We start from the raw sequence: 12,649 nt of genomic DNA on the forward strand, positions 1-12,649 counted from the left end.
ATTAAAAACATCTTTAATATAATTTATAGATGTCGAATCAAAAATTTAATGGATAATGATATGGAAGAGAGAAATAGAAAAACATTAAAAATTAAAAATATTATGTATAATGTATTTTTTTTCAACGTATAACTAAAATATTTGCTCTATATTTTTCGTCGCAAGAGAAATTCTCAAATTTAAAGTATATAACATCTTTAAAATAACGAGACACGCATATATAAAAATTATTTTTGATATTAGATCGACAATGATATTTTTTAAGATTACGACCTACTAGTTTTTATTTTTTTTAATGTGATCCCACATTTAATTTAGGATAAGAAAAATTAAATTTTTTATTTTTTTAAATATAAAAATCTGACCCTTTGATTTTGGATTACATAAATTAAAAGGTTTTATTTCTATTGTTAGGATATAATTATGATAAATTAGGATCAATTAGCATTATTTAGTATATCTGAATATTTATTATAAAAGATTACGTTTTTATTATTACAATTCTCTTAGTACCTATAAATACCCTTTTATATTGTATTATTTTAAGCAATTTAAATACACTCAATAATCACTACAAAATTAATATTTGTTTGTGAGAATATTTCGGTGGAGGTTTTTAAAAACCTCCACAATATATTTTATTTATGGCAATTTTAAAAACCTCCACCCATAATTAATTAAAATTCAAAATTTAGGAAACAAATCTCATTTTCCCTTATTTCCGAAATGAAAGGCGTTTAGTTAGCTGAGAGAGTGGCTATGGAACCTTAGATTTTCTACTGCCAGGTTCACCGCCGTTTCCGCTACCGTTTTCATTGACGGCGCCATTACCACTGTCATGTTCATTGCAGTAGAGAGCTTCTGGATCGAGCCACCTCTTCTATCAACGTGTTTTTGGATCAGTTCTCTTCTCTATACTGTCGCCCCTGCTGCCACCGCAGTTTTCACCATCGTTGTCGCCACAGTTTCTGCCGTCGATGCCACCGTAGTTGCCGTGGTACAACGTATTTTTAGATCTGTTCATTCCCGAGCTTCTTCTTCAACGCCGCTTTCTCTCACTCTAATTTCTCCTTTGAACTGCTACTGGTACTTCTTTTTCTTCTTCTTCCCAATTAATTTGTTGATATTTCTTCTTTGTTAACAACAATATTTCACCTCTTCAGTTCTGATGCAACTTTCGTATTGATACTCCCTCTTGTTCTATATATTTTTTTATTATTTTTCATTTGTGTTGATAAGAAATCTTGAAAACGAGGCAGGGAAGACATGATAATTGATAAAAATTATTAAAATTATGTTATATTAGTATTTTCTAATGGAATATATTTTAGGATTGTGTTATTTATTATATTTCAGTATTGCATTGTTCGAACATACAGAAATTGGAAAGAATGCCAGTCACGTTTGTTTCTTCAATTTCAATCACTTCTCGATTACTTGATTCTTTTTCATGAGGCTTTTTTTTTTCTACAAGGAAGATCATTGTTATTTTGTTGAATGTTACTTAATTTATCAACATTTTTTTGAAGATCTTGGGATAGCATGCGCGCTTTTTTGCTTCCATGGGTCCATCCCTATCCCAATGTGTTCACAGGGCAATTTTAACTTTTAAAGTTGCTGTTTGTTTTCATAAGTTGTATTATATACCGTTATAAGATAATTTGTTAGTTAAATCTTATTATATAGTAATTATATGTTGTCCCTTTTTCTTTAGTTAATGGACACGTGTGGTTTCTTTTTTGATTGTTTCCTTCTTACATGGTTTTAATTTTATTAATTGTTAGTGCTGATGACGTTATTAATTAATAATATTTATTTATTAGAGCAGATCTCATATGAGAAGATAGCCACTAATAATAATAGCAGAGGCAGAATTTTATACTTCACCAGTTTCTTACTATTGCTTTTGAACAAAGTTTGTTGAGGTAAGATAAGAATTATGATATCAATTTTAATATTAGTTTTAATTATTTGTTTGGCTTTGAATGCAAGTGGATTTTTTGGTTCCATTCTCCAGGCTGGGTTGCCAGTAGACCAAACTGGTGTATGCTTTGTGTAAATAAAACTTTAAATTAATTCTATTAACAAATCTGTTGTGAACTTATGCACCTTGATTGAAGGAGCTTAAAGTCTCCTGCTAAAATTGGACTAAGGAACTGATTGGTTGGTTGCATCATTTTAAAGTACATATTCCTTTTCTATAATATTTTGAAAGATGATAATCAGTTTCATTTAAGACTTTAGAAGTTCTTTTAACCAGCATATTCTTCTTATTTTATACACACTGTGTTTTATCTTTCTTCCACTTGCATCACCTTTTTTAATCATAGCTGACTCCACTTGTTGGATAACACTTGATATTCTTTAGTCCTCTATTACTAACTATATTAGTATACCTTTATACTTAATTTTTATATCTCTCATAACTAGAACTTTTTTATCTTAGCGTATTAAGTATTAACAAGCACTAGTATTTTTTATTAGATGCTAACATATGTATAATGTTATTTTAGAAAATATAATATATATGTTGAAGAGTATTTTAAGATAGAAAATTAAGTATAATGTTACCAAAGAAGCTTTGTCTGTTTGTTTGCCAATTATCACAAAGAATCCAATTTTTAGTCTCACAAATCCATTAGAAAAATATACCTGTAGCTTTGCTTTATGATTGTTCCCTTCTCTTTTTGTTTTATGTTTAATTATTTTTTATTTTCTCCCAATATATATTTATTAGTTAATTTTCTAAGTACTACTACGTTGGTAATTAGAATTGCAGATTTCAGAATCGTGATCTTGGATCTCTCATAGTGTACTCAGTTGAAGCCACAATAAACGCAGATTTTGTGGTACCCTCAAGCACCTTAATTGGTTAATAATAATTAATGATGCCTAAAACAATAAGCTAAGCTAATTGAGCTACTAGCATATATAAGAAGCAGAAAGCATACATTATAGTTTTAAAGTTTGCGTGCGCTATATAATAATGTACACAACAAATTAAACTTCCTATTTGAGTTAGCCATAACTGATTGACAAGATTTTATAGCTATGCTTTTTTCTTTTAATTTACTGATAGTAATGTTCTTTTACTGTTTGAGGCACCAATTCAATTATACGGTTAAATTTTGGTTTTGAATTTCTTTTTAGTTATTCTTAGTTAATTAGTAAACTAGCTTGCAAGTACTTATTATTTCTAGATTCCGCAGGACATTGGATATTGCAAAGACTGTCATGAAAGAGAGATCATATGTCTACAGCAAAAAAGACAAGATTATCCATCTTGCCAAAAATAGAAAACTGGAAGAGGTGAGTTTGTAGCTTTAAAATTACTTGGTTTACCATGCAGAAAACAACTACATGACTTTTAACCTAAAAAAGATACAGCTTTGAAATTTCTGGTGGGAGGGGGATTTATTTGGAGAAAAATATAATTTGATCTGTTTTAATTTTCATGTGGTTGGACAAACCATACTGATTTTTAGGACATTCTCCAATATTTGACTTAGCAGTAGTTATTTCACATTGATAGAGTTGCAAAAACTTTCTCTAGCTCATTCAAGTTTTTTATTGTGTGCTTATTCATGTGATAAGTTGTTTTCCTCATCTACAGTTAAAGGAAACCTGAAACTTCTGATGCCACCACCATAATCATTGGTCGTCTAGGTAATATTCTTTTTCTGTACTTGCTGGGAGATTTGATACTCAAGTATATTTGTAATTTAGTAGTATAGAATTAAAAGATTGAGAGAAAAGGTAGAAAGCTGGGTCTAAAACCTTTTTTGACTGCTTTTGTTTGCTTGAGATCCTATACAGCTGTAATGTAAAAGCATATCTCCCATCTATCTATATAGCTAAAGTGAGTTCACCCTCATATATAGTTTTTCCCTTAATTCATTATTCTCGTTCTATATCTATGCTTATTTATCTATCACAGTTATGTTCTACTTAATAACTGATGCTTTTATTCTTGAGTTTGAGGACTAGTTGTCACTCTAGCTTGAAAAATTCAATATTAAAGTGGGTACTGATTTTATTTCTGGTTTTATTATGTATTTACTTAGGTTTCTTATGTTTCTGGGATTAAAGTGGGTACTGATTTTTCTCTCACCAGTTTCTTGCTATTGCTTTTCAACAAGCGCTTGTTGAGGTAAGATAATAATTATATCCTGTTTTGTTTTAAATATGTTAGAAGTCTATTATAGCTTTGTAGTTTATTATGTTAGAAGTCCCATATATATTTTTAGTAGTACACGTCTAGTAATTATTTTTTTCTACTTGAAATTTAACTAGAAACAATGGATAAATCTTGGATTGCTAAGCCACGAAACTCAGATGAATACATAGTCGGTCTAGAAAACTTCTTGGATTTTGCATTTCAACATGGAGCAATTGAGAATAGTAAGATAATATGTCCATGTCCAAGTTGTGGGTTTCGCAAATGGCATGCTCGAAAAGATGTTAGAGATCATTTACTTTACAAACCATTCCCTAAGAATTATGTTGTATGGAACTTTCATGGCGAGAAAGAAGTAACCGAATTCTCAACAAGTGCACATGTCATGCGCGAGACATTGGCAACTGAACATCCCCTAGATAACATGGTAAATGATGCTTTCGGGATACATATGGATCAGGAGAGCGGTGAGGATTCAGGCACGGAAGATTTTGTAAACGATGAGCCAAGAGAAAATCGTAAAGACTTTGATGAGTTTCTCAAGGAAGGCAATCAAAAGCTACATGAAGGAAGCGACTTCACAAAGCTAGAATTCATAGTCAAATTGTATCATATTAAAGTCTTGTGTGGACTAAGTGACAAGGCCATTACCATGATACTTGAGTTGGTGAGGGATGCTTTTAGTTGTGTGAATTTGCCTACGACTTTTGATCAGGCAAAAAAACTAATTCGAAAACTAAGTCTTGACTATGTTAAGATAGATGCTTTCCCCAATGATTGTATGTTGTTCGAGGATGAAGACCCAAACAACATCCAGCAAACATGTAGTCATTGTGGTGCTTCTAGGTGGAATTCTAAGAAGAAGAAGAAGAAAAAGCAAGCTGCCAAGGTTTTGAGATACTTTCCGTTGAAACCAAGGTTACAAAGATTGTTCATGTGTCGTAAAACTGCAGAGCATATGTTATGGCATGCAACAGCGAAGGGAGAAAATGACAAAATGGTGCATCCAAGAGATGGTGAGACGTGGAAGACTTTTGATTTGACACATAGAGAGTTTGGATTGCAACCTAGAAATATTATGTTCCCGGAATTTCTCTTTTTTAAAGAGTTATAGGTCAAACAGAAGATAAAACAATGATTGCAAGAGAACTATGGAGTAACCGCTGCTTTGTTATCTTAGTTTTATTATTATGATTTTGGTTCCTATATTGTTGACTCTTCGCATTGAAGACATGGACAATGGAAAAAATAATTATGTTAAAAGCTTGAAAAGGTTACATAACTAAGCAGACACATATTACAGAGAAACCCAGAAGACTAAACTTTTTTCCTGCTGTGACTATGTATTTAAGACCTTTACTTGTTATGTAAACTTTTTCTTTCATCTTGTGTAGGAACTGGGGACCATACATTTGAAAAAAGATTGCATCTTGGTGGCCCATTGGTGAAAGAAAATATTGCAAGAGGTTATGGTCAAAATTTGTGCTTATTTTTGTTATATTGGCTTAATTTAAGTTCCGTATTCATTATGTATATATGTGCAAATGCAGTCCTTTCTATGGACAAAGACGTCCAATGCTGCAGCGTGGGGCAGAATTTTTGTGTTAGTGACTTGCTTTTATTAGGAAGAGCAATCGTTGAAGAGGCACGCAGTCTCTTACACTGGTTGGACTCTCAGGCTGGTTTTGGCAAGATGGGTGTTTGTGGACTTAGTATGGGTAAGACTCATCCCATACTAAAGCTCACACAGTTTCATTGTCTTTTGTTCTCAGTCATGTTTAACTTTTCATCAAGCTACAATTGTTATTCTTTTTACTTTCCCTCACACTCTGCCACCCAAATTATAGATAGAAAAATGAGGAATAAACCAGTGTCATTATCTGTACTAAGTTTCCTTTTAGATGTAAACAACACAGTGGAAGGTTTTAACTAGTAGAATCTTGTGGATTGTCTTTTGATATAATTATTGTGATTTTTTAAATATTTGCATATTTAGAATATTTGCATCTCTGCTGAATATGAGGAGTAGCTAATGAAGGTTATGGATATTTAGAATTATGTCTTATATTGAGGAATTGTTATAAAAGATTTAATTTTTAAATTTTGATATTAAAAAATAAATTTTTAATTTGAGAATATGTAAATGAGATGAGATTAATGAATGTTTAGAGTTTTAAATTGAGATTAATGAATGATTTAAAATTAAAAATAAATAACTACAAGGTTTGTGGAGGTTTGAAAATCTCACTAAATCGTTAATTTGTGTTAAATTGAAAAGTCAATTTGTGGGAGTTTTAAACTGTCACAAAAGTGATTTAAAACTGTCACAAAATTTCAATATAAAACCTCCACTAAACACACACAAACCTCCCACTGAATAAATTGTGGAGGTTGTTAAAAACCCCACAAAAGACCTCGTGGCACCTCAAATTTTGGGGGTTTTGGTAACCCCCACAAACCATTTGGTGGGGGTTATAAACCTCCACAAATAAAAAAAACCCTCCACAAATAAATCCTTTCTCCAGTTTAGTCTCTTATTTCTAACATGGTATCAGAGCCATGGTATCCTCTTTGAAGATGATAGGTTGTTTTTCTTGCGGTGAAGTCAACAGTAGTTTTTGTATTTTTTTCTATGCCATTCTTCTTTCTCTTTTGTTACTCCTTTGATACTTTTTCACCTCACCGACTAGCCTATTTTCTCTGTCTTGTATTTTTCCGAGTCGAATGATCAAACATGGTCATCCGCTGCTTACCTATTCTCATTAAAAAATCATATAGTTTTTGCTCTCTTTCGACAGTTTTCCGTTCTCTCGTGGCAGTTCCGTCTGTGTTCTCTCATAGTTTGTGTTCTCTCGTGGCAGTTCCATTTATGTTCTCTCATGGCAGTTTCGTCTGTATTTTCTCGTGGCAGTTTCGTCTGTGTTCCGTCTGTGTTTCCTTGTGGCAGTTTCATTTACGTTTTTTTCTGGCAGTTTCGTCTGCACTTCCTTCAGACTTGCGGCAGTTCCATCTGCGCTTTCTTCCGGCGGTTCCGTCTGCATCCGTTTTATCAGTTTATGCAATTTTTTCTTTATTTCGTTGTTTTAAATAAGTTTCAAACTCAAGTTGTCACTTGAGTTTGAGGGGGGATGTTAGGATATAATTAGGATCAATTAGGATCAATTAGCATTATTTAATATATCTGAATATTTATTATAGGAGATTACGTCTTTATTATTACGATTCTCTTAGTACCTATAAATACTCTTTTATATTGTATCATTCTAGGCAACTTGAATACACTCAATAGCAGTGGCGGATCCACGGGGGGACCTAAGGTGGCCATGGTCCCCCCTAAATTTTTTTTAAAAAAATAGTAAATAGTAATAATTAATAATATTAAATTTTTTTATATATAATATTAAAAAAAATATAAGTACAAAATTTTATAAATTAAAATAACTAAAAACTGCACTATGTATTGGATATTTGAATTATTGTTGTTCTTGTTAACAAATAGCTCATTCTAATAATTAATAAAAATGGTTCTATTATACTAGCCCAAGCCCATACTATTAATTAAAGTAACCCTAGTACATTTTTCAAATATTTATTTCAAACTATCATAGGCATAGCGTCACTTTTCTCTCTCTTTTAGTGATTCCCAAACTTTTGGTCTTCTACTCTTCTCATTTTAATTTTCTTTCCATACCAAAACAAGACATATGAAGAAAAACCATTGAAGAGAAGTGAACAACAAAATATTAACCATTGAATGCACAACAAAGATTCAAAGAGGTATATTTCAATTTTTTTTAAGTTAATGACAATGTCAAGTATTATTTACATTATTTATTTAAAATAATTAATTTATTTTTTTTTATAATGGACAGTGTTCAAAGATTGAAGTGAGGACAAAACTCAATAGAATTATTTTTTTGTGAGACTTGGAACAAAAAATAATCAGGTAAATCAATAACTTTATTTTTGGTTATTATATATTTGTGTTTCTAAAATTATTTGTTATTACTCAATAGGTTTAATATTTTTTTTAAGAAAATAATATATATGCAATTATTTTTGTTTTTTTTTTGTTAGATAGTTCAAGTTAAGTTAAAAATGTCAAAGATGAAAACAATTCACTCATTTTTCAAGAGAAAAGAGAGAATATATGATGAACAAAATTCAGCTTCAGATTCTTTGAGTAATGTTCAAAATATTATTGAACAACCTGTGACACAACTTGTTGAGCAAGATATTCAACCCCTGCTTCCAAAATAGCAAGGACTGAAATAGATCAAGTTAATATTGATACATTGATAGTCAATAGTATACAAATCCTTTCTCCAAATTAGTCTCTTATTTCTAACATCTATTTTAAAAAGATACCAAAATTTGATCCTCTAATTTTTGTTTTTAGAAAATTAAAAATAATAATGTTATATTACCAATAAATATTATTATTTTAAATCAGTATTTGACTAATAATAATTTATATCTATATTTATAAAAATTTACATACGTAAAATACATAGTATATATCTATATTTATCAAAATTTATATACATAATCAACATAATTTGTACTCATATTTACTAAAATTTACGTATATGATATTTGTTGTTGGTCAAATTTATTAAAAAATTTTTAATCCCAACATTTTCTGTATTTAAAATAATGAAAACTTAAAATCAAACTTTCTAATTTTAATTCCTTTCACAATTTTAAAAACAATTATTATCCACATACAAATAATTTTACCATACAAGTACATACAAGTTGTTTTTCTTTAAATCACTCTCACGAGCACGTCTTACACACGCACATTTTATGCGCCTCTTAATTTAACAGATTTCAATCAACGTGCGCGCTCTTCTTCGTACTGTTACTACACGTTCTTCTTCTTCTCTTTCGTTATCGTCGTCATAAACACCACCACCTCCTCCTCTTTCTCTTCTTCCTTCTTTTTTTGTTGGAATTTCTTCTCCTCCTTCCTTTTCCTCATTTTCCTCCTTTTCCTCCTTATCTTGTTGTTGAAGACAATGGATAATTATTCAAGTTTAGATTATCAATTGAACGAACACAAAATTAATTATTGTTTTGAATCCAATCAAGTAGCTGATGTGTGGTTGGATTCTAGTTAATTTTTTCGTTAGTAGTTATGATTTTGTAGGTGAATAATGTTTCATCGTTGATGGTTTAAACTGAATGTAATGTAAAAGTCCTGTATTAAAGAAAATATTTTTCTGTATTTACAGCAAATTTGGGTATATTCTTTAAAAATTTTTGGTGTATGTATGTTGATAAAATGTTGTAGATATAATTCAAAATTTTTCTTCTCCTTTCTCTTCATCTTCTGCTACTTTTTTTTCATCACCATCAATTCAGTGACGGACCCAAAAAATTTTAAAAGTTGGGGCAAAAATATATACACTAAAATAAAATTTGTTGAACATTATTAATTATATGGAGATATAAAAATAAAAAAAGTTAGCAAACACTTTTATTTTAAAAATATTATTCATTATATATAATTTATAAAAAATATTTTTTATTTTTAAAATTTGAACTTAAAATATTTTAATTAAATTATAAAAAATTTGTTATCCTAACTAATTTTTTATACATATTTAATAATAAAAGACTGAATCAATTAACACGTTAACAGCTAATGATACACTAGTATTTATAATTTGAAACTATAATTATTTATGAATACTAGAAAAAATAAATTTTTATATAAAGAGTATGTTTATATAAAATAATAAAAACATAATTTATAATTTTTTTTAAATAATTAAATTTGTTATATATTTTTTAATTAATTTAATTTTGATATAATGTTAGATGAAAGATTTTAAAAATAAATAAATTGTGAATAAAATAAAATATATAAAGTCATGAAGAAAATAAAACATTAGATTAATACTTAAACTATAATTATTTGAATAAAAATTTACAATTGAAAATTTTAAAAAGAGAAACAATAAAATTGGAAGATACATAGAGAGCTATATAAAAAAATAAAGAATTTAAAATATACTTTTTAACGAAGAAAAGATGACCACTAAATAAGGAATAGAAAAAGGAGGTTAAAAATATAAAAATAAGAAAAGGTTTTAAGGAAATGAAAGAGCGATGACCAAAAACTAAATTTAATTAGATTAAATAATAGTTAAAATAATAAAAATAATAAAAAAATGAATTTGATATTTTGATCAATTGAATTTAATTTATTTGTAATGAGGTCATTTAAAATTTAAAATAAAGAGTAAAGGCATATTTTATATAACTATTATTTAAAAAAAAAAGAATAAAAATACAATGGGGCAAGTGCCCCCTGGTACTACAACATGGCTCCGTGTCTAATTATCATCATCATCTTCTTCTTTTTTTTCTTATTTATTTTTTTTTGTTTTATCTTCTCAAATTTCATCTTGTTTTACTTTTTTAACGAGAATAAAAAAAATCAAACAAAGAAGAGAAAAAAAAATACATAATGGTACTAGATTACTTGGAAAAGGACGAACTTATATTCATTCAACTAAAAAAAAGAAATAATAAGAAAAAAAAGAAGAAGAGAAAAAATGCAGCATTAGAGGAAACACTTTTTTTATTTGCAGCAAATTTGGGTGTAACACGAAGATATTTAGGTATATTCTTTAAGAATTTTTGGTGTATGTGTGCTGATAAGTTTTGCATAATTCAAAATTCTTCTTTTTCCTCCTCCTCATCTTTTGCTGTTGCTTCTTTTTTTCATCATCATCATAATTTTTTTCTTATTCATCTTTTACTTTTTGTTTTACCTTCTCAAGTTTCTTCTTAGTTTACTCTCTCACCAACACCACCTCGTCCTCTTCTTCCTCCTTCCTTTTTCATTAGAATTTTTTTTCTCCTTTCTTTTTCTCATTCTCCTCCATTTATCTCATTGTTGAAGATAATGAATAATTCAAGTTCATATTGTCAATTAAACCAAAACAAAATTGATTATTTTGAATCCAATCAAGTGGCCGATGTGTGATTCAATTCTAGTTAATATTTTCGTTAGTAATTTATGATTCTGTAGGTGAATAATGTTATTTTTGTTTGTAAAAATTGTTGTCCATGATGACGGTTTGAATTGAATATAATATAAAAGTTCTATATTAAAGAAAATATTTTTCTATATTTGGGTATAACAAGAAAATATTTAGATGTATTTTTTAAGAATTTTTGGTATATGTATGCTGATAAGTTCTGCATAATTCAAAACTCTTCTTCTTCCTCTTCTTCATCTTCTGCTGTATCTTCTTCTTTTTCATCATCATCTTTTTTTTCTTATTTTATCTTTTCAAATTTCTTTTTATTTTACTCTTTTAACAAGAATAAAAATAAAAAAATCAAACAAAGAAGAAGAAGAAACACATAATGGTACAAAATTACTTGGAAGATGATGAACTTACATTCGTTCAACTAAAAGAAAAAAAGAAATAAGAAAAAAAGAAGAAAAAAATGCAGCATTAGAGAAAATACTTTTCTGTATTTACAACAAATTTGGGTGTAATACAAAGATATTTGGATGTATTCTTTAAGAATTTTTTGTGTATGTATGCTGATAAGTTCTACATAATTCAAAACTCTTCCTTTTCTTCCTCCTCATCTTCTGCTGCTTCTTCTCCTTCTTCATCTTCTTATTTCATATTTTTATAATTTTTCTTGAGAGGAAAAAATTAAACAAAGAAGAAAAAAATACATAATGTTGCAAAATCAATAGAAAGAGAAGGAGGAAAAAAATTCAGCAATAATAACAGTAATAAAAAACGACGATGAAGATGAAACACACAAAGAAAAAGGAGGAGAAACGCAAAGAAGAAGGAGAAGAAGAAAGAAGTGGAGGAGGAGGAACGCAAAGCGCGCTATGAAAACTGTTGAGTAGCGCGCGTGTTAACACGCTCGTATAGGTGAGCGTTCTTTTTGTTGGGTTTGACCTAACTTGTATGATTTGTAAACCAAAATGACTTGTATGTGTAGCATTTCTCTTTTAAAAAATAGAATAAAATAATAATTAGATTCTTAGAAGTTTTGACCTCAAACTAATTAGTTAAAAGAATCAATTTTTAAAATAAAATTTTATATGTTTTAATAGAATTCGCAGTAAATAAAGAACGTCGATAACAATCATATGAAAATTCAAAAGATAATAATGTTTTATCGTCAAAAAATACATCATTTCTATACTCATATGGCAGCAACAAAATATTCATTATTATAGATAATAGAATACATAGACAATGTTATTTCGTTTTATATTATTTATTAACAAAAAATTATATATTTATTATTTGCTATCGTAAATAATCTAATTAATATTTTTTTTAAAAACTAATTAATTTAAAATAGAGATTTAATTATCACTTCATTTTTAAAAATACCAAAAATATCACTCGTCTCCCTCCTATAAAAGAATAATTTATCCCATGCAAACTCGCAAAAGAACAAGAGTTCATTTTTTTA

The 12,649-nt window shown here is 28.7% G+C and overlaps 1 protein-coding gene across 1 annotated transcript; it reads left to right on the forward strand.

Moving 5' to 3' along the window:
* The first annotated feature begins 4,298 nt into the window (after window positions 1-4,298).
* On the forward strand, window positions 4,299-7,453 carry LOC107462274 (uncharacterized). The gene is made up of 5 exons (XM_052253357.1): window positions 4,299-5,193; window positions 5,572-5,643; window positions 5,728-5,895; window positions 7,150-7,229; window positions 7,445-7,453. Exons 1-5 carry the CDS (start codon window positions 4,299-4,301, stop codon window positions 7,451-7,453), a joined length of 1,224 nt encoding a protein of 407 aa, XP_052109317.1.
* Window positions 7,454-12,649: the final 5,196 nt, after the last annotated feature.

Source organism: Arachis duranensis, chromosome 8 (assembly GCF_000817695.3).
Source record: "Arachis duranensis cultivar V14167 chromosome 8, aradu.V14167.gnm2.J7QH, whole genome shotgun sequence".
Lineage (NCBI taxonomy): Eukaryota > Viridiplantae > Streptophyta > Magnoliopsida > Fabales > Fabaceae > Arachis > Arachis duranensis.